General features: G+C 35.7%; 1 protein-coding gene and 1 pseudogene across 17 annotated transcripts in view; one reads left to right on the top strand and one right to left on the bottom strand.

Annotated features, from left to right (window-relative positions):
* Positions 1 to 18,548, bottom strand: part of LOC113248372 (probable ubiquitin carboxyl-terminal hydrolase FAF-X) — a 155,144-nt gene that overhangs the window by 36,765 nt on the left and 99,831 nt on the right. For 9 of the 17 annotated variants that reach the window (XM_044380522.3, XM_044380523.3, XM_057315561.1 and 6 more), the window contains 2 exons: positions 4,216 to 4,290; positions 222 to 330 (listed from right to left, as the gene is read on the bottom strand). In XM_044380522.3, coding sequence (XP_044236457.1) covers positions 222 to 330; positions 4,216 to 4,290 — 184 coding nt within the window. The remainder of the gene's footprint in view (positions 1 to 221; positions 331 to 4,215; positions 4,291 to 18,548) is intronic. The other 8 variants (XM_026489772.4, XM_044380529.3, XM_026489773.4 and 5 more) reach the window with 1 other exon arrangement.
* LOC123000499 (mitochondrial import receptor subunit TOM5 homolog) lies at positions 13,121 to 17,362 on the top strand (annotated as a pseudogene).

The following is an 18,548-nucleotide window of genomic DNA, read 5'->3' as shown; positions in this document are numbered from 1 at the left end:
AAATCTTTCCTTTTATTAAAAGATTCTCTTTTTAAGTAATCTCTACAACCAACATGGGGCTCAAACTTACAACCCCAATATCAAGAGTTGCATTCTCCACTGATTGAGCCAGCCAGGTGCCCCATATAAGCAAATCTGAATAAAACTTAAAACTATAATTTCCTGTATGTTCCTGATTTTAAGAATGAATCACATTGATAAATCCATTTAAAATATCTCACCCCCAAAATGGTAAAGAGCAGAGTAATGAAGAAAAGTAGAGGCCTGTGTCCCATGCAACATCTTGTGCACATTAAAAAAAACTGCTCCTGTGCCAACTGACGAACAGTTCTGAAATAAAAACATTTTCTATTTAATGTATTACACTGATGAATAAAAAAGCTCCAATAAATTATTCTGATACTGGTTCATCTTTAATAGGGGAGACAAACTGCAAAAATACAAGGTAATAACTTGTAGCTCTTTAACACTGAGACAGTAACAACACAGAATAGATAAACCTAAGCTATCTTTCAGGGAGCAAAACTTCCAATTGTAACCACAGTTTGGAAATTGTTGGGGTATAGTTTCTTAATATTAGATGTCTCACAGTTTTTTAGTATGCACTGTGATGGGGGGTGATTAAGAATGCAAAGAGCAAATACACATGAATAAATGTAATTATTTGCAGGATATTCTTTAAAATGTCCATTGGAAAAACCTTAAATAACTATTTAGATACAATAAAAAATGTGATTAATACAAACTCTGTATTTTTCGCGTCCCAAACAAAGAACTATTTTCAAGGAACTGTACTTTGAAGCAAGTAGTTCGTGGGAACTCAAAATAGATAAAGCTTTTTGTGATTTTTAAGTGATTTTCAAATATAACTATCAGATCAGAAGCATCAGCATTATGTCTTAAAAGTACAAATTTTTCAGACCAATCTATACTTTCTGATTTAGAAACTCAGGAAGAGAGGCCCAGCAATCTACATTTTAATACGCAATTTCAATGATTATGATGTACATATAAGTATGAGGACCATTTGAATACTAACTATCTTGTTTATGTATTACCATCTATTTGACAAATTTCTGAAAAGTCTGTAATTTCAGTACCAGAAACATCATCTAATTATTATTTATTTGTATCTTTAAAAATGTTGAATAATGTGTTGATCTCTCTAGAGTATCTAGTTTATTGCTGTGATTCCGGAATCAACAATATATGAGATGTTCCATGAGTAGTTACTAAGTTGGCAAATAATACTTGTTTACAAGCTAGATGTCTGTATCTCCCATTTGAAAATGAGAAATTAAAGTTTTCACAAATTTAGGAAGAGCTTTTCTTCTGGTCAGGATAAAACAAAGCCAAAAAAATCACCTTTGTATCTATTTAATCAATAAAGTACAACAGTCTCAGTGAAAAGCTTTTGCAACCAACCACTGTGCTTCAAAAAATACCTCAGCTACTCAGAAATAGACTCCAATAAAGGAACCCATCCAACAACACTCAGTCTCATGAATGACTTGAATCTACAAATGTCAACCTAATGACACTTGTCCAAATCTGCTGATGCCTGAACTCCGTACAGTCTGCTTTATTCAGAAAATGTGCCTAGCTGGGAGAGCTCTCTCTTGCTATCCTCAGTGATAAATCCACTTTTGTCTTTTTATTTTAGCTATTGAATAGTCATCTTAAATCTCTGACAAAAGCAGGCTCTTTCATGCTTTGCTAATGAAGAGAGATCCTGTTACTGAAATGGAGCCTAACACACTTAGGTGCTAAATGGTGACTGAAAGAGCATTATCAATTACATTTTTGTACTTGTGGTTAAATGCCATGTTTTTGTCTTGATACCTGCTAAGTCTCTGAAATAAATTTATGATTCAAATTTGAAGGATTTTAAGTTCTATGGTTTCATCTTAACTTTTCTACTTCTAATTTTACTCCAGTATCACCACTCATTTCTTTTTATATTCTTATTGTCCTTTATTTATTTTCTTGGGCATATGTACATATTTTTTACCTTTTTGGAAAAAGAGCATAATTCAAACAAATCCAAGATGGCCACATTGTAACTTTCAAATATTTCCTCAAAAGGTAAAAATTACCTACCAATCTTACTTTTAATAACTTAAGAACGAAATGTTCTGGATTGCCTGCTGGAAAATTATTAGCACCTTTCGTATTGTAAGAGAAATTTCGTATCAGGAGGGAAAAAACCCCCAAAAACGCTTTGGATATGAATGATGTGGTGCAGAGTGTGAACAGACATGTATGCCTTCAATTTCAAATCCTGATTAGTGGCCCCAAGACCAAGGATCCAGTTTTCCTGCTCCTCTCCCTTCAATTACCCTAGAATGGAAGCTGTCTGAGATTTCATTCACACACATTGCTGCTTCACAAAAATATTAACAAGAAATGTAAGGAAAAATGACAAGGAGAAGAAATAATACATGGTTCAGTTTCAGAAAGCCGCATTACTAGCCAGGCTTCAATTCATTTAGACTTGCCCAATTGTAAATCTACACAACTTTTAAGTCTTAAAAGTCCTTCTAATTTATAAATACCAAAGATGGGGTTCAAAAAAACCCTCCAAAATAGTAACTAAATTGTTCCATATGTATGCCTTTCTTCATAATTTTCTGTAGAAATATTTTAATACTTTTTCGTACAAAAAAATTGTTTTTAATACAAATTTTCAAGGATATCTCAAAGTATACCGCGCAAACTCATTAGAAAGAATGAGTACACACTGTAAATATCTCATATTTGTCATTTTCTGAAGGAAAAAAAAAGCAGCATTAGAAAATAACTTGAAAGTTTAGGTCAAACATATCATACCTTCATCAAAATGCTGCAATGACATCCTACTTCACATAAGTCAGGGTACAAGAAAATAGATCTGTAAATTGTAGATAATGAGAAGCATTCCGTGGCCTCCAACCACTAGAGGCCAGTAACATTTGCAATTCCAATTTCACTCTCAGTGGTGAACCACTGACTTAAAAAGTAAAATCCAGGGGCGCCTGGGTGGCACAGCGGTTAAGCGTCTGCCTTCGGCTCAGGGCGTGATCCCGGGCATTCTGGGATCGAGCCCCACGTCAGGCTCCTCCACTATGAGCCTGCTTCTTCCTCTCCCACTCCCCCTGCTTGTGTTCCCCCTCTCGCTGGCTGTCTCTATCTCTGTCAAATAAATACATAAAAAATCTTAAAAAAAAAAAAAAAAAAAAAAAGTAAAATCCAAAACCTTACAAACTCCTGTATAGCACTACATAATCAGACACACTGTTAGGTTATCTCTCTTACCTCATCTCTAAAACTGTCGCCCTTACTCAGTTCCAGTGACAAATTACCTTCTTGCTGTTTGTTCCTCTAGGAGGTCAGGGACACTTGCGTTCAGACCTTTTACGTATGCTGACCCTTCTTTGCATCTCTAAGAACATTCTTTTACTATTTCTTTCAGGTGTTTTTTTTTTTTTTTAATTTGAATTTATATTTTATTTTACTTTATGGGGGAGAAGGGAGTGGGACAGAGTGAAAGGGACAGACAGAATCTTAAAGAGGCTCCATGTCCAGCCCAGTGTGGAACCCAATGTGGGGCTCACCTGATTTCCCGATCCTGAGATCATGATCTGCGCCTAAATCAAGAGTCAGACACTTAACTCACTAAGACACCCAGGCACCCCTTTTAGGCACTTATCTGAAGGTTGCCTAGGTATCTAGCGAAGTATTTCCTGATTGTCCAATATAAAGCCAAACTGTATCAGACTTTACACATAATTTGTAAGTTCACCTAAAAGCAATCCAAATAAAAACTGACACTGCCAATGAACAAAAACTAAAATATGTACAACCAAGTTAGGGGGTTAATATCTTAGATAAGCACTTTAATCAGGTTTTTAATGGGTTAAAAGAAATTTCTTAAACAAAAATGAATTTGGAAATCCAAAAAAAAAAAAAAAAAAAAAAAAAACACCCAACCGAACAAACAAAAAAAACCCCAAAACCCCGATAAAAGCAGTACTGTACAGCAGCCAGTTTGAACCATGGAAACATCAAAAACCAACTAGAAACTGCCAGAACCCTTGGAAAAAGAAAAAAAAATCTACATAAACCAAGGAAACACCACATTAAAAAAGAAAAGGAAAAAAAAAATCACAACTTAAAAAAAAAAAATCACAACTTAAAAATGATAGGAAAGGGTTTTGGTGCTGCCCCACCACCTACCCTGCATGGTAGAGGTCTTGAAGATAATAGGCCACATTCCCAATGTGAGACCTGGAACAGGAACAGTTCCTGTTTCTGGATGGAGCAAAGAAGACCTTATTTGCAAAACATTGTGTTTGTGCTAGTTTATCTAAGGCTCCTAGTAGAACCCATGTACACAGAGAAAACCTAATGTCTGTTTCCTCAGAACTCATTTATGGTGGAAAATGGCAGGCAATGGTCAAATACATCGTAAGGTGATAGAAACCCCATAGTTCTTAGGAGCAAATATACGGAAACACAACTGACAAAGTAAGACAAAGTAGCAAAAACTAGAGTGCCTTTCTTTGGGGAGAAGACATTAGGATACTGAAAAGCAGACAAAAACACTGAAGGAAAAAATCACATGAATGGTCTGGGACAAATACTAAAAAAATACATGACACTAAGGTTTCACCTAGGGCCAATATATATATATAATTAATATAATTATTTCACCTAGGCCAATATATATATATATAATATATAATTAATATAATTATAATTATATTAATATCTAAATATCTATATGGTAATAGAATCAGAAAGTAAACGATGAAGCAGAATTACAAATGTTTTCAAATAATTTTAAAGGAATGTGCTATAACACAGATCCAATTTGCAAAACAGATTTTTTTTGTATTTTGTCAAAATACTGGCACAACATAATCTAATCCTTCAACAATCAAGAAGAGCAAGTCCTGGAGAAGAGGATGGATCTAATTTCCAGGGAGGACATTATAAAATTTAGAGGTAAGTTTTCAGGGGAAAAAAAATCACGAAACATACAATGCCAATGAAAAAATATGGTCAATCCAAAGGAAAGAAATAAACTGTTTATAAGGAAGCTACACACTGAACTTCCTACAAGATTTGAAAACACTCTTAAAAATGATCAAACTACTAGAAGACAAACAAAAAACATGGATGTAGGACAAACTTATTAAAAAGTAGACAGAAATTACATAAAGAACTAAATGGAAATTCTGGGCACAAAGAGTAAATGAAAGAAATGAAAAACTGCATAGTGGGATTCAACAGATTACAGCAGGCAGAGAAAAACAGTAAGAAAATAGCAATAGATAATAGTATAGTATGAGGAACAGAAAGAAAAGTCAAAAAAGCTTAAGGGATGTGTGATACACCATGAAGTGAAACAATATATGTAATATGAAAGTGCCAGGGGAAGAAGACAGAAAAAATATTTCAAGAAATAATGGCTGAACACTTCAATTTTGATGAAAGACGTGGACACACACAAGCCAACAAAGCAAGGAACTTGAAACTAGAAAATCAGAGAGCGAGCTATACTGAGACACATTATAGTTGATTTGTCAAGAGCTGAAGACTAAATTGTGAAATCATGAAGGATGAAGCAATTTGTCATATGGAAGTCATCTTCAATAAGATTTACACATCATGTCTCACATTTCTCATCAGAGACCTCAAAAATCAGGAAAGCAGCAGAATGACAGGTATAAAATGACAAAAGAGGGGTGCCTGGCTCAGTGGATTAAGCCTCTGACTCTGGCCCACAATGTTGTGGGACTGAGCCCCATGCTGGGCTCTCTGCTAAGCGGGGAGTATGCTGAGCCACAGAGGCTTCCCGTCTACAAGGGTATCCTACATACCAAATGAAAGACGTTAACCACTTATTTGAAGGTGTATGAAATAAAGAACACTGGTAAAAGTAGCTATATAGGAAAATGCAAAAACTAGTATTACTTTTTGTCTATGTAGCTCTTCTTGCTAACAATTTTAAAAGCAAATGTAAGAAACAATTTTAAATTTGTTTGAATAGTCACACAAATGTCTAGAGAGGTAATCTTTAACAATAAAAATATAAAGGGGAACTCCTGAAATTGAGAACACAGTATTTGTTATTGAAACTAACTTGGCATTATTGAAACACATTGTTATTATTCAAACTAGATTAAGTTTAGGGTATTAACTGACATTCTTAGGGTAACAACTAAGAGACTCTGAACAACATATACAGAAAAACAAAGAACTCAAAATGGTACACTATAAAAAACTGCCCCCCCATGCCTTTTCCTTTACTTTTATTTCTATTTACTTATTTCTTTAAAGATTTTATTTTTAAGTAATCTTTACACCCAATGTGGGGCTTAAATCCACAACTGCAAGATCAAGAGTCACACATTGTATTCTCCAGCATCTAAGCCAATCAGGTACCTTATCATTTGTTAACTTTATTTATTTTTTAAAAAAGATTTTATTTATTTATTCAACAGAGAGAGAGAGACAGCCAGTGAGAGAGCGAACACAAGCAGGGGGAGTGGGAGAGGGAGAAGCAGGCTCCCAGCAGAGAAGCCTGATGTGGGACCTCAACCCAGAACGCCGGGATCACGCCCTGAGCTGAAGGCAGATGCTTAACGACTGCGCCACCCACGCACCAGTATCATTCATTAACTTTAAATGTAAAAAGATTAAGTTCTCCCATTAAAAGGTAAAGACTGGGGACACCTGGGTGGCTCAGGTCATGATCCCAGGGTCCTGGGATCGAGTCCCATGCTGGGGTCCCTGCTCAGTGGGGAGCCTGCTTCTCCCTCTCACACTCCCCTTGCTTGTGTTCCCTCTCTCACTGTCTCTGTCAAATAAATAAATAAAATCTAAAAAAAAAAGGTGAAGATTGCCAAAATGACTTAGAAAAAAAAATCACCTATGTAACCACATGAGACTCACTTTAGATACAAAGACATGAAATTGAAAGTAAAAGCTAATTTTGGGGAGATTCCTAAGAATCCATCTCTCAGTAAAAACTGTCTCACGTAACAAAGGCAAATGTTCCAGGAACAACATTCTGTCCTCCAAACATCAGAGATATGTGTTTTGATTCTTGGTTGCTGCTCCTGATCATATACTAAGTTTAGCTAGGGTGGGAAGCCATTGTTCAACTGCCAGTCCCATTTGGAAAACCATTCTCCTCTGGTTTAGTACTTCCAGGGCATTAAAAACGGTAGACAGATTACCCCACTTCACGTTTCTGGTTTTCCTTGTGTGTAACGTGACATTACAGGATTAGGACATTCAATAGTAAACATATATATGGGGAAATTTAGAAAAGTGACCATACACGCCCAAGGAAGGGAACAGGTTCAGAAAATACGTATAAAAACCTCCAAGTTACACCAAAGGTTGATTCTTAGAACAAATACAGCATACAACAACAACATCCACATCAAAAATAAGCAAAACTGTGGGAAAGGGAAACTGTGCATTTCTATTATCCAATTTTCAAGAAAGAACACACAAAGTATAGAAAGAACCAAGAAGCTACAGTCCAGTGAAAAAAAGAAGTCAATGAAGATGTCCGAGACCAACCAGAGGCTGACTTTCAAAACAAATAATAAATTCTCGGGGATTCCTGGAGGCTCAGTTGGTTAGTCATCTGCCTTCACCTCAGGACATGATCCCATGGTACTGCGACTGAGTTGCACACCAGGCTCCTTGCTCAGCAGGGAGCCTGCTTCTCCCTCTGCCTGCGGCTCCCCCTGCTTGTGCTTTCTCTGACAAATAAATACATAAATAAATAATATTAAATATAATTTTACAAAACAAAACAAAACAAAAAACAAATATACTCTCTTAAAGATGCTCAATGAATGAAAAGAATGAGTATCATTAAAAAAAGAGGTATGTATAAAATTTAAAAAATCAACAAAAGAGACAGAAAACATAAAAAGAAATCCCCCAAAAAGTTGTGGAGCTGAAAAGTACACAAATTTAAATGAAAAATTCATTTTACAGGTATTTACATAAGTAGATTTGAACAGATAGTTTAAGAAATCAGCAACTGCAAAGACAGGACAATTCTAATGATTGGTGAGAAGCAGAAAGAATGAATGAAAGTAAACAGACCCTAAGGGGCCCGTGTAATACCACAGGAGGACTAACATATACACTGTTAAGAAGAAGTAGAAAAGAGAGAGAGAAAGCAACATAGAGATTATTTGAAAGGCTGAAAAATTTCCCCCATTTGAGGAATAAAATGGGCATACAGTTTAAGAACATGAATGAATTCCAACAGACCCACATAAAGATATATTATATTTGAACTATCAATAGCCAAATAAAAACATAATCTCCAGAGTAGCAAGAGAGGCATCACATCAGGTACACAGGATTCTCACTAAGATTATCAGTGTATTTCTCATCAAGATGACCTTGGACAAATAAACAAGTGCTGAAAGAAAAAACTATCAAGCAGATATACTATGTCTGACAAAACTGTACTGTAAATAGGAGGAAGAAATTAAGATGTTCACAGATAAACAAAAGCTGAGAGTTTGTAACCTAACCATGAAAGTATAAGAAAACTTCCTCTAATCCACATGGATAGGGAGTCCATATAATAACATGGATTTCAAAACTAAAAACTAAACTCAGATCTTATTTAAAGAAGATTTCCTAGAGAAATGTAGCTCAACACAGAGAAAAGAACAAGGATATCACAGGAAACTTTAGCCTTTGACAACCACTGTCTATAGGAGATGGTAAACCCAGCTAGCCCCTCCCCATACAAGACCCATTTATCTAATAAACATGTTAAGTTCAGCTTTCAGCAAAAATTAAAAGACACACTGAAAGAAAAATAAAAAAGTCTGAAGGAAGGAGAAAACATCAGAATCAGACACAGATATAGCAAAAAGATGTTAGAGTTACCAGACTAGGAATTTGAAAAATGTATAAATATGCCATAGGATCTAACAGATAAAATAAAGAACATGTACAAATATGGGGGCAGTGTAAACAGTGCAGCAAAAATTCTATGAAACAACTAATGTTAGAGATATGTCACTGTAACAGAAATGAAGAATGACTGTAATGGGTTCATCAAAAGACTACACAACTGAAAAAAAAATCAGTGAGCTTGAAAAAATGCAGGAGAAACTCCGAAAACTGAAATGCAAAGAAAAAGATGAAGCAATAAAAAGAATTATGAGACAACTACAAAAAGTAAAACATATGGATAATGGGGTACATAAGAAGGAAACAAAACAAATATTTCAACCAATAACAATGGAGAACTGGCCAAAATCAATGACACTCTGAATCAGTGATCAAGGAAACGGAGAATACCAAGAAAGATTAACACCAAAAAACCTATATGTAGGGGCGCCTGGGTGGCACAGCGGTTAAGCATCTGCCTTCGGCTCAGGGCGTGATCCCAGCGTTACGGGATCGAGCCCCACATCAGGCTCCTCCGCTATGAGCCTGCTTCTTCCTCTCCCACTCCCCCTGCTTGTGTTCCCTCTCTCGCTGGCTGTCTCTCTCTCTGTCGAATAAATAAATAAAATCTTAAAAAAAAAAAAAACCCTATATGTAGGCATTTCATATTCAAACTGCAGAAAATCAAAGAAAGAGAGAAAATCTTGAAAGAAGCCAGAGTAAAAAAAACCTTACCTATAGAGGAGTAATAATAATTACCTTGGACATCTTTTTAGTAACCATGAAAAAAAGAAGATAAAGTGAAATATTTTAAGTGTTGAAAGAAAAATCTCACCAACTTAGAAATCTGTACACAGCAAAATTATCATTAAAAACTAAAAGACAAATAATACTTCCTCAGACAAAAAACAAGGAAACTGCCAGCAGACCTGTCTTGCAAAATGTTAAAAGAAATACTTCAGAAAGAAGGAAAACGATACAAGTCTGAAACTTTAATCTGTATAAAGAAACAAAGAACTTCAGGGAAGTACTAATTAAGGGAAAAAATTCTTAATTTTAATTAACAGATAATAATGTGTTCAAAATAATGAAGGGAAGAGTAACTTACTCAGTACGGACAAGGGAAATGAATGACAGCAGTGGTACAAAGAAAAGGAGGCGAATTTGGAAATTCTCTGTTCAAAGGAATTTGCCACACTCTTCAAACTGTATAGTGTTCTTGCAGATTCAAGGGCAACCGCATTTAAAATGTAATTAAAGAAGTGTAACTGATAAGGGGAGAAAAAATGGAATCAGATAAAATGCAATTAAAATCAGAGAAGCCATATCAGCCAATTACGGATAGGAGGTTTCCATGCTTGTTCCTCCAACAAAATCAATGAATAAACTACTACATATCCACCAAAATACTTCTGGGACAGATCCAGAGTTGAATAAGGAGGCTGCAGCATATAAAACATGTGAATCACAAAAATCAAGAACAGTCACATAGAAAACTGTAGGAAACATATTTCCTACATTATCCCTGCCTGAGGAAAAGGTAGAGTTCAATGCCAATACAGAGCCACTCATTTTGCAATCTTCCCTCATGGGGGGAAAACGAAGAGTAGGAACCCAGACAGCCTTGTCACTGCTTTGGACAACAGCAACTTCTGCCAATGAGGACTACTAAGCCTTCACCAATGCCAAGCCCAGTTGAAAAATGTGCCTAGCATCTATGTTGCACTTGGAAAAAAGAGCCACTACAGTTGCAGAACCTGGAGAAGGCGCTGCCACTGCACCCCCACCGGTAAAGAAGATGCTGCCAATTGCTAATCTCACCTAAGGTGGGAGTTGGAGCTGTTGTCTCAATCAGAGAAGGAGCTATTGCCATGCTCTGTACTTCCCGAGAGACCTAAATTACTGCTCCTGACACCTGATACCTGCTGTGTTGATTACTGAGGAAAGACATAGGTCTTTCTTAATGCTGAACCGAACTCCTCAGAAGTCAGTGTTGCTATGCTCTTCTGAAGCAGAACTCCCACATACCACCAATCTAGTACCTTTACACTAACTCCTAGGTTAAGGTCCTTCCAGTCTGTAAGGTCTAGAAAGGGTGACTGCTCTCTCAAACGCACACAAAACACAAAGTGATTAAAACATGGAAAACAAGGAAGCATGACACCACCAATTAATAAAATAATCTTTAAGTAACTGGCTGCACAGAAATGAAAAGCTACAAGCCGCCTAACAAAGAATTCAAAATAATTGTTTGAACTCAGGAACACAACATGTGAACAAAATGCAGAGTGAAAACAGACAGAAATCTTTGAAAAGAACCAAAAAGAAATTCTTCAGCTGAAGAATACAATGAAGTGAAAAAAAAAGCAACAGAGAGCTTTAATAGCAGGAATGAAATGGAAGAAAGGATACGTGAAGTGTAAGACAGGTCATTTGAAATTGTCCAGTTAAAGGAAAAAAAAGAAATAAAAACAGCGATAAAAAGTCCAAGATTTACGGGACAGTATAAAGAAACATCAATAAACACATTTTGGGGTCACAGAAGAAGGGGCTTACGGTGAGACAGAATGGCTAAAAACTTTCCAAATTTTGGGAGGGATACAGATACCAGATTTGTGAAACACAGATCCCAAACAGGACCAATAAAAGATTTCATCAAGACACAGACATTATAATCCAATTATTAAAAGTCAAAGAGGGAATTTTGATAGTAGGTAGAAAAATGACCCTTCACATAAAAGAAATCCTCTGTAAAACTCTTAAGATCATTTTTATCAGCAGAACCTGGCAAGCCAGTAGAAAATGGAAGTAATATTAAAAGTGCTGAAAGGGAAAAACTGCTGTATTTCAGAAGTGACTATAAAGACATCTCAAACGATGGTGAGAGAATTCATCGCCATAAGACATACACTACAAGAAATGTTAAAGGTAGTTCTTTACGTTGAAAGATGTTAATGAGTGACATAAAAATGTAAGAAAGCATAAAACTGACTGGTAATGATAAATACAGTCAAATTCAATATATTCTTTTAATACTGTGGGTTTTTTTTTCTTTTTCTTTTAAAGATTTTATTTATTTGAAAGAGACAGGGCATGCCAGAGACAGAACATTAGCAGAGGGGGAGCGGCAGGCAGAGGGAGAAGCAGGCTCCCTGCTAAGTAGGGATCCCAAGACCCTGGGATCATGTCCTGAGCCAAAAGCAGACTGAGCCACTGAGGCACCCGCTTCTAATACTGTTATAGTGGTACATAAAAAATCACTATTACCTCTAATACTAAAATTAAAAGGCCAAAGTTTTGGGTGTTTTGTTTTGTTTTTTATTTTTTTATTTGACACAGAGAAAAAGACCACAAGCAGGGGGAGCAGCACAGGGAGAGGGAGAAGCAAGCTCTCTGCCCAGCATGAAGCCCAATGCAGGGGACTAGATTCCTTGACTGGTGACTACGACCTGAGCAGAAGGAAGACACTTAACTGACTGAGCCACTCAGGTGCTTCGAAAGGCAAGTTTTAAAATCATTATAGTTTTAATAATTTGTTAATGGATACACATGTATAGGCTGTGACCAAAAAATGAGGGAGGGCCAGAGGGCCAGAGAGTAAAAGTGGCCAAAAGACTTGAATAGACATTTCTCTCACAAAGATACATGACTAGCTAATCAGCACATGAAAAAATGCTCATCATTAGGGACATGCAAATCAATCCTAGAAGGACATACTATCTCACCAATAACAATGGATACCATTAAAAAAAAAAATCAGAAAGCAAGTGTTGGCAAGAAGGTAGAGACATCAAGAAAAAAAAAAGGTGAAGTTTTTGTCTAATACCTAAGATGTAAGTTTAAAATATACTGATATAAGATGTTTCATCTCATGGTGACAACAAAGAAAAAATTTCTAATGGATATACAATAGATAAAAAAAAATGAAAGCGTACCACTACAAAAAAACCAGGTCACAAAGCGGAATAGCAAAGAGGAAGGAAAAAAGTAAAAAACATCAAAAACAATTAACAAAACGGCAAAAGTAACTCTATCACTTAAAAATTATGTTGATTCTAAAATGCTCTAAATCTGCTACTCAAAACTAATCCATCACTGAGTAGATACATAGATTAAAATAAGATAAAGGGCAGGCACCAGCTAGGCACCGAAAAGAACTGAGCATGGAGTTGGAAGCTGGAGAAGCAAAGCTGAGATGTTCTGGATCCAGGGCCTCAGACTGAAGCTGGATCCTGAAGAGATGAAATGAAGATGTGTGAGGATGTAATCTCATCCATATGGAACTTCCTTATTTATGAAGGTCTGCTGTAAGCCACAATTTTATCTTAAAGAAACTGGATAACAAATGTAGATAGGCATCACATGTGAATACATGACATAAGCTTAGAAGCCAGTTACAATTTGTGTTCCTATCTGCAAATGAATAGGCCCAGAAAGATGTGACAGACTCTCTGACTGAATGGACATAAAAATTCTACTTGTTTAGAACAAGTCTGGCTCTGGTAACTGACTTTCATACCTAAAACTTAAAAGTACCTGGGAAGTACATACTTTTGTAATGACAGTACACCCATGTGCCTGTGATGTTCAGCTTCTGTGAATGTTGACATAATTCTAAGTAATGTCAAATTCCATTTTCTATCAAGTATTAATTATAAGGGAATTATGTCTGCAATAAAAAGGTAAGATTAAAAAAATATATAAAAAACAAGATCCCACCATATGCTCTCTACAAGAAAGTGACTTTGACAGTGAAGAGAATGCAGATGTTATGCAAAAGTTCCATGTAACTAAAAGAGAAGAGAAATGAATAGCAAAAATAGCATTAAGTAAAAAACTGTTATGAGAAACCAAAAAGGATATTAGATACTGATAAAAGGTCAATTCAATAGGAAGATATAATAATTATAAATATATATAAATATATAGGAAGATATAATAATTATAGTATATATAGTAATTATATATAAATATATAAATATATAGTCGACCTGAGCCGAAATCAAGAGTCGGATGCTGACCGACTGAGCCAACGCACCCCATCCTATCTATCTATCTATCTATCTATCTATCTATCTATCTATCTATCTACCTATCTATCTATCTATCTATGAGGACTGAGAAAGAGAATGTTAATAAGAAGGCTCCATGCTCAGCATGAAGGCTGGTGCAGGATTGGATCTGATGACCCTGATATCATGACCTGAGCTGAGATCAAGAATTGTACACTTAACCAACTGAGCCACCCAGGTGCTTAATACCTATCCTAAAAAAAAAAAAAAAGATTTTATTTATGAGAGAGTGTAAGTGAGAGAGCACAAGCTGGGGGAGTGGCACAGGAAGAAGGAGAAGCATGGGGCTCAATCCCAGGACCCAGAGATTATCACCTGAGTCAAAGGCAGACACTTAACCAACTAAGCCACCTAGGCGCCCCAACACCTATCCTTTTACAAGTGTTCTAAAAAAAAAAAAAACAGAGTAAGTGGTACACTTCCAAACTGCTTTTATTAGGGCAGCATCATCTTGATACCAAAGCTAACTGAAAACACTTTAGGAAAAGAAAACTACAGGGCAATAACCCTGATGAACACAATGCAAAAATCCCCAAAACAGTGATAACAAATCAAATTCAACAGGACATAAAAAGGATTATACATCATGACCTTCTGGGAGGATGGTTCAACATACACAAATGAATCAGTGTCATTCATCACATTTACAAAAAGGAAAAATAATACAATGATCATCTCAATGCATAAAGAGAAATGATTTGATAAAGTTAGATATCCACTTGTGATTTAAACTTTAAAAGAAATAGGGGCGCCTGGGTGGCTCACTTGTTAAACGTCTGCCTTTGGCTCAGGTCATGATCCCAGGGTCCCTGCTCAGCAAGAAGCCTGCTTTCCCCTCTCCCACTCCCTCTGCTGGTGTTCCCTCTCGCTGTATCTCTCTCTCTGTCCAATAAAATAAAATCTTAAAAAAAAAAAACAAATAAAAAGAACTTACCTCAATATAATGCAATGTTTATAGCCCATAGTTACCATTATAGTCAACAATAAAACTCTGAAAGCTTTCCCTCTAATACCTAGTACAAGGCAAGGATACCCACTCTCACCACTTCTATTAACACAGAACTAAAAATTATTTCTAGAGCATTTAGACAAGAAATAAAATTGATACAGAGAAGTAAAATTGACTACAAATGACATAATAAAAGTAGAAAATCCTAAAGATGCAACAATAAAAAAATCTGTTAGGAATAAAATTACAGAATACAAAATGAAAATACAGAAGTTTCATTGTTTCACTTACACACAAAGAACCATTAAAAATTCCCCACACTGGTATTAAGAAAACAATCCTGTTAACAATATTAACAAAAGAATAAGCTTAGAATAAATTTAAAGAGCTGTAGGACTTGTATGATGAAAACTGTTAATACTGATGAAAGAAATTAAAGAAAGACATCCCATATTGATGGATTAGTAGTACTAATACGGTTAAAATGGCCATTTGAAACCAAATCTCCTTCAATACACATTCCCTGTCAAAATACTAATGGCATGCTCACAGAAACAGAAAAACAATTGTATATTCATATCGTGCCACAAAAGACCTCTAATAACCGAACCAATCCTGATTAAGAACAAAGATGGAGGCATCATGCTTCTTGATTTCAAACTGTATTACAAAGCTACAGTAATCAACAGTATATTACTTGCATAAAGACAGAAATATATACATACAGACAGAACAGATATCTCAGAAATAAAACCAACCATTTATGGTCAACTGATATTTGACAAAGGTGCCAAAGGAAAGTAAGTAAGGTTTCTTCAATAAATGGTATTGGGGAAACAGAAAATCCACATGCGTAATAATCAAAAAGACCCTTATTTCACACCATACATAAAAATCAATTTAAAATGAATTCAAGTCTTAAACTTAAGAAAAAAACAGAGAGGGGAGCCTTGCTGGCTCAGTCGATTAAGTGTATGCCTTCAGCTCAAGGTCATGATGTCAGGGTCCTGGGATGGGGTCTGTATTGGGCTCTGGGCTCAGCAGGGAGCCTGCTTCTCCCAATTGTTCTGCCACTCCCCCTGCCTGTGCGCTCTCTCAAGTAAATAAATAAAATCTAAAAAAAAAAAAAAAAAAAAAAAAAAGCCACTAGAGAAAAAGCTTTTTTTTTTTTTTTTTTTTTTTTTTTTAAAGATTTTACTTATTTATTTGACAGAGAGAGAGAGAGCCCAAGAGGGAGGGCACAAACGGGGAATGGCAGGCAGAGATAGAGGGAGAAGCAGGCTCCCCGCCAAGGCAGGAACCTGATGGAGGTCTCAATGCCTGATTGTGACCTGAGCCAAAGACAGAGATTTAACTGACTGAGCCACCCAGGATCCCTGAGAATAAGCTTTTGACATGGGTCTTACAAACTGATTTTTGGGTATGACATCACAAGAATCGTCAACAAAAGCAAAAATAGATAAAGAGGCCTGCATCAAACTAAAGAGCTACACAGCAAAGAAAACAATCAACAGAAGAAAAGGCAACCTACAGAATGACAGAATATATTTGCAAACTACAATTCTGGTAAGAGATTTATATTCCAAATACAAGGAACTTTATGCAGCTCAACAGCAAAAAAATTAACTGCCTAAAAAGGAGAAAGGACCTGAACAGACATCTTTTTCAAGGAATATATATAATGGCGAATAGGTATGTGTGAAGAACAATGTGACTTATCATCAGAAATACAAATCAAACCAAAACAGGTTATCATCTCACTCCTGTTAGGATGGCATTTTCAAAAAGCCAAGAGATAAAAAGTGATTGCAACAATGTGGATAAAAGAGAATGCTTGCACAATGTTGGTGGGAATGTAAATCTGTACATCTGTTGTGGGAAACATTATGAAGATTCCTTAAAAACACTATAAATAAAACTGTCATATCATCCAGCAATCCAATTTCTGGATATATATCCAACTGAATACAATCAGTGTATCTTGAAGAAATATTTCCATTCTCACGATCATTGCAGCATTATTCATAATAGTCAAGAAATGGAAACAATCTAAGTGTCTGCTGATGATGTATGGCTAGATTAAAAAAAAAATGATATACACATACAATACAATAGAGTTCAACTATTAAAAAGAAGGAAGTCCTGCCATTTGTCATACCATGGCTGACCCTGGAGGATTAAGACGTCAAGACACAAAAAGATAAATACTGCATAATCTTATTTAAATGTTGAATATAAAACACTCACATTCTTAAAAGCAGAGAGTAGAATGATGGCTGGGAAAATGTTGGTAAAAGGCACGAAGTTCTGGTTATCCAGGGTTCCAACAAATTTTGTTGGAAAAATAACGTATAATTTGGTAACTATACTTGATAACATACTGTGTTCTTAAAATCTGCTAACAGGTGATCGTTAAGTGTCCTCCCTATGCAAACAATCATTAGCTAAGTAAAACAAAGGATATACTAATTACCTTGACTGCAGTAATCATGTCACAATATGTATATTTAAGAAAATCGTACTGTACATCTTACATACATACTTTTATTTATCATGTACATTCAATAAAGCTGGGGAAAATTTTTAAAAATAAAAATAAATACACAATATTAAAAGATTCATATTTGCTTTCTCAGAAAGAAATTTTCTTCAAAATTATAATGCATCAAAGAATCTTACTACTAGTCATTTTCCAGTGATAATCTTAGCACTTTTTTTAAAAAATAGATTTTATTTATTTATTTGTCAGAGAGAGAGGGAGTGCGTATAAGCAGGGGGAGTGGCAGGCAGAGGGAGAAGCAGGCTCCCCGCTGAGCAAGGAGCCTGAATTGGCACTTGATCCCAGGGCCCTGGGATCATGACCTGAGCCAAAGGAAGACGCCGACTGGGCCACTCAGGCGTCCTTAATTTTAGCTCTTGTGACCAATCTACAAACTCTGGGAAAAATCACTAATATAGGTAAGGTCTGTATAGGAAATCTAGTAAGAAGTTATATAGTTCTATTTACTTAAATAGAAGGAAAAAGCAGAAAAAAGTGAAGGAGAAAGAACCAAGAACATGGAGAGTGAACTGAAAACAAGCAGAAACATGGTAGGCAATAATGTAAAGATACCATTATTAATAATATTAAAACTCAAAGGTCTAAATATAGTAAAAAATACGTAGTCAAAGCATATAAACATGTTACAGCCTAGTATATATTAAAAGGAACCCATACTGAAGACATAGATTAAAATGTCAGAGAAGACATTCTATACAAATACTAAAAGAAAGCTAGAGAAGTGACAATTCCAATAATTATAGTTTCAGACAGAAAAGCACAAAAAGAATAGCAAATTAAATTAAAGGTAAGCAGAAGCTATTTTAAAAATTAGATGATAAATCAATGAACAGATTTATAACGAGGAAGGGAACTATAACAGTTATCAGAAAACATCCCCCAACAAAAAAGAGCCTAGGAATGAGGCTCCTGGCTGGCTCAGTCAGTGGAGCATGTGACTCTTGATCTGTGGGTCAAGAGTTCAAGCTCTATGTAGAGGAGGGGAGAGGAAAGAAGCCTACTTAAGATGGAAAAAAAAAAAAAGAAAGAAAGAAAAGAGAAG

Source organism: Ursus arctos, chromosome Y (genome assembly GCF_023065955.2).
Source record: "Ursus arctos isolate Adak ecotype North America chromosome Y, UrsArc2.0, whole genome shotgun sequence".
Taxonomy (NCBI): Eukaryota; Metazoa; Chordata; class Mammalia; order Carnivora; family Ursidae; genus Ursus; species Ursus arctos.
The sequence above is the reverse complement of the archived record's forward strand: the minus strand, read 5'-3'. Positions and strand labels throughout refer to the sequence as shown.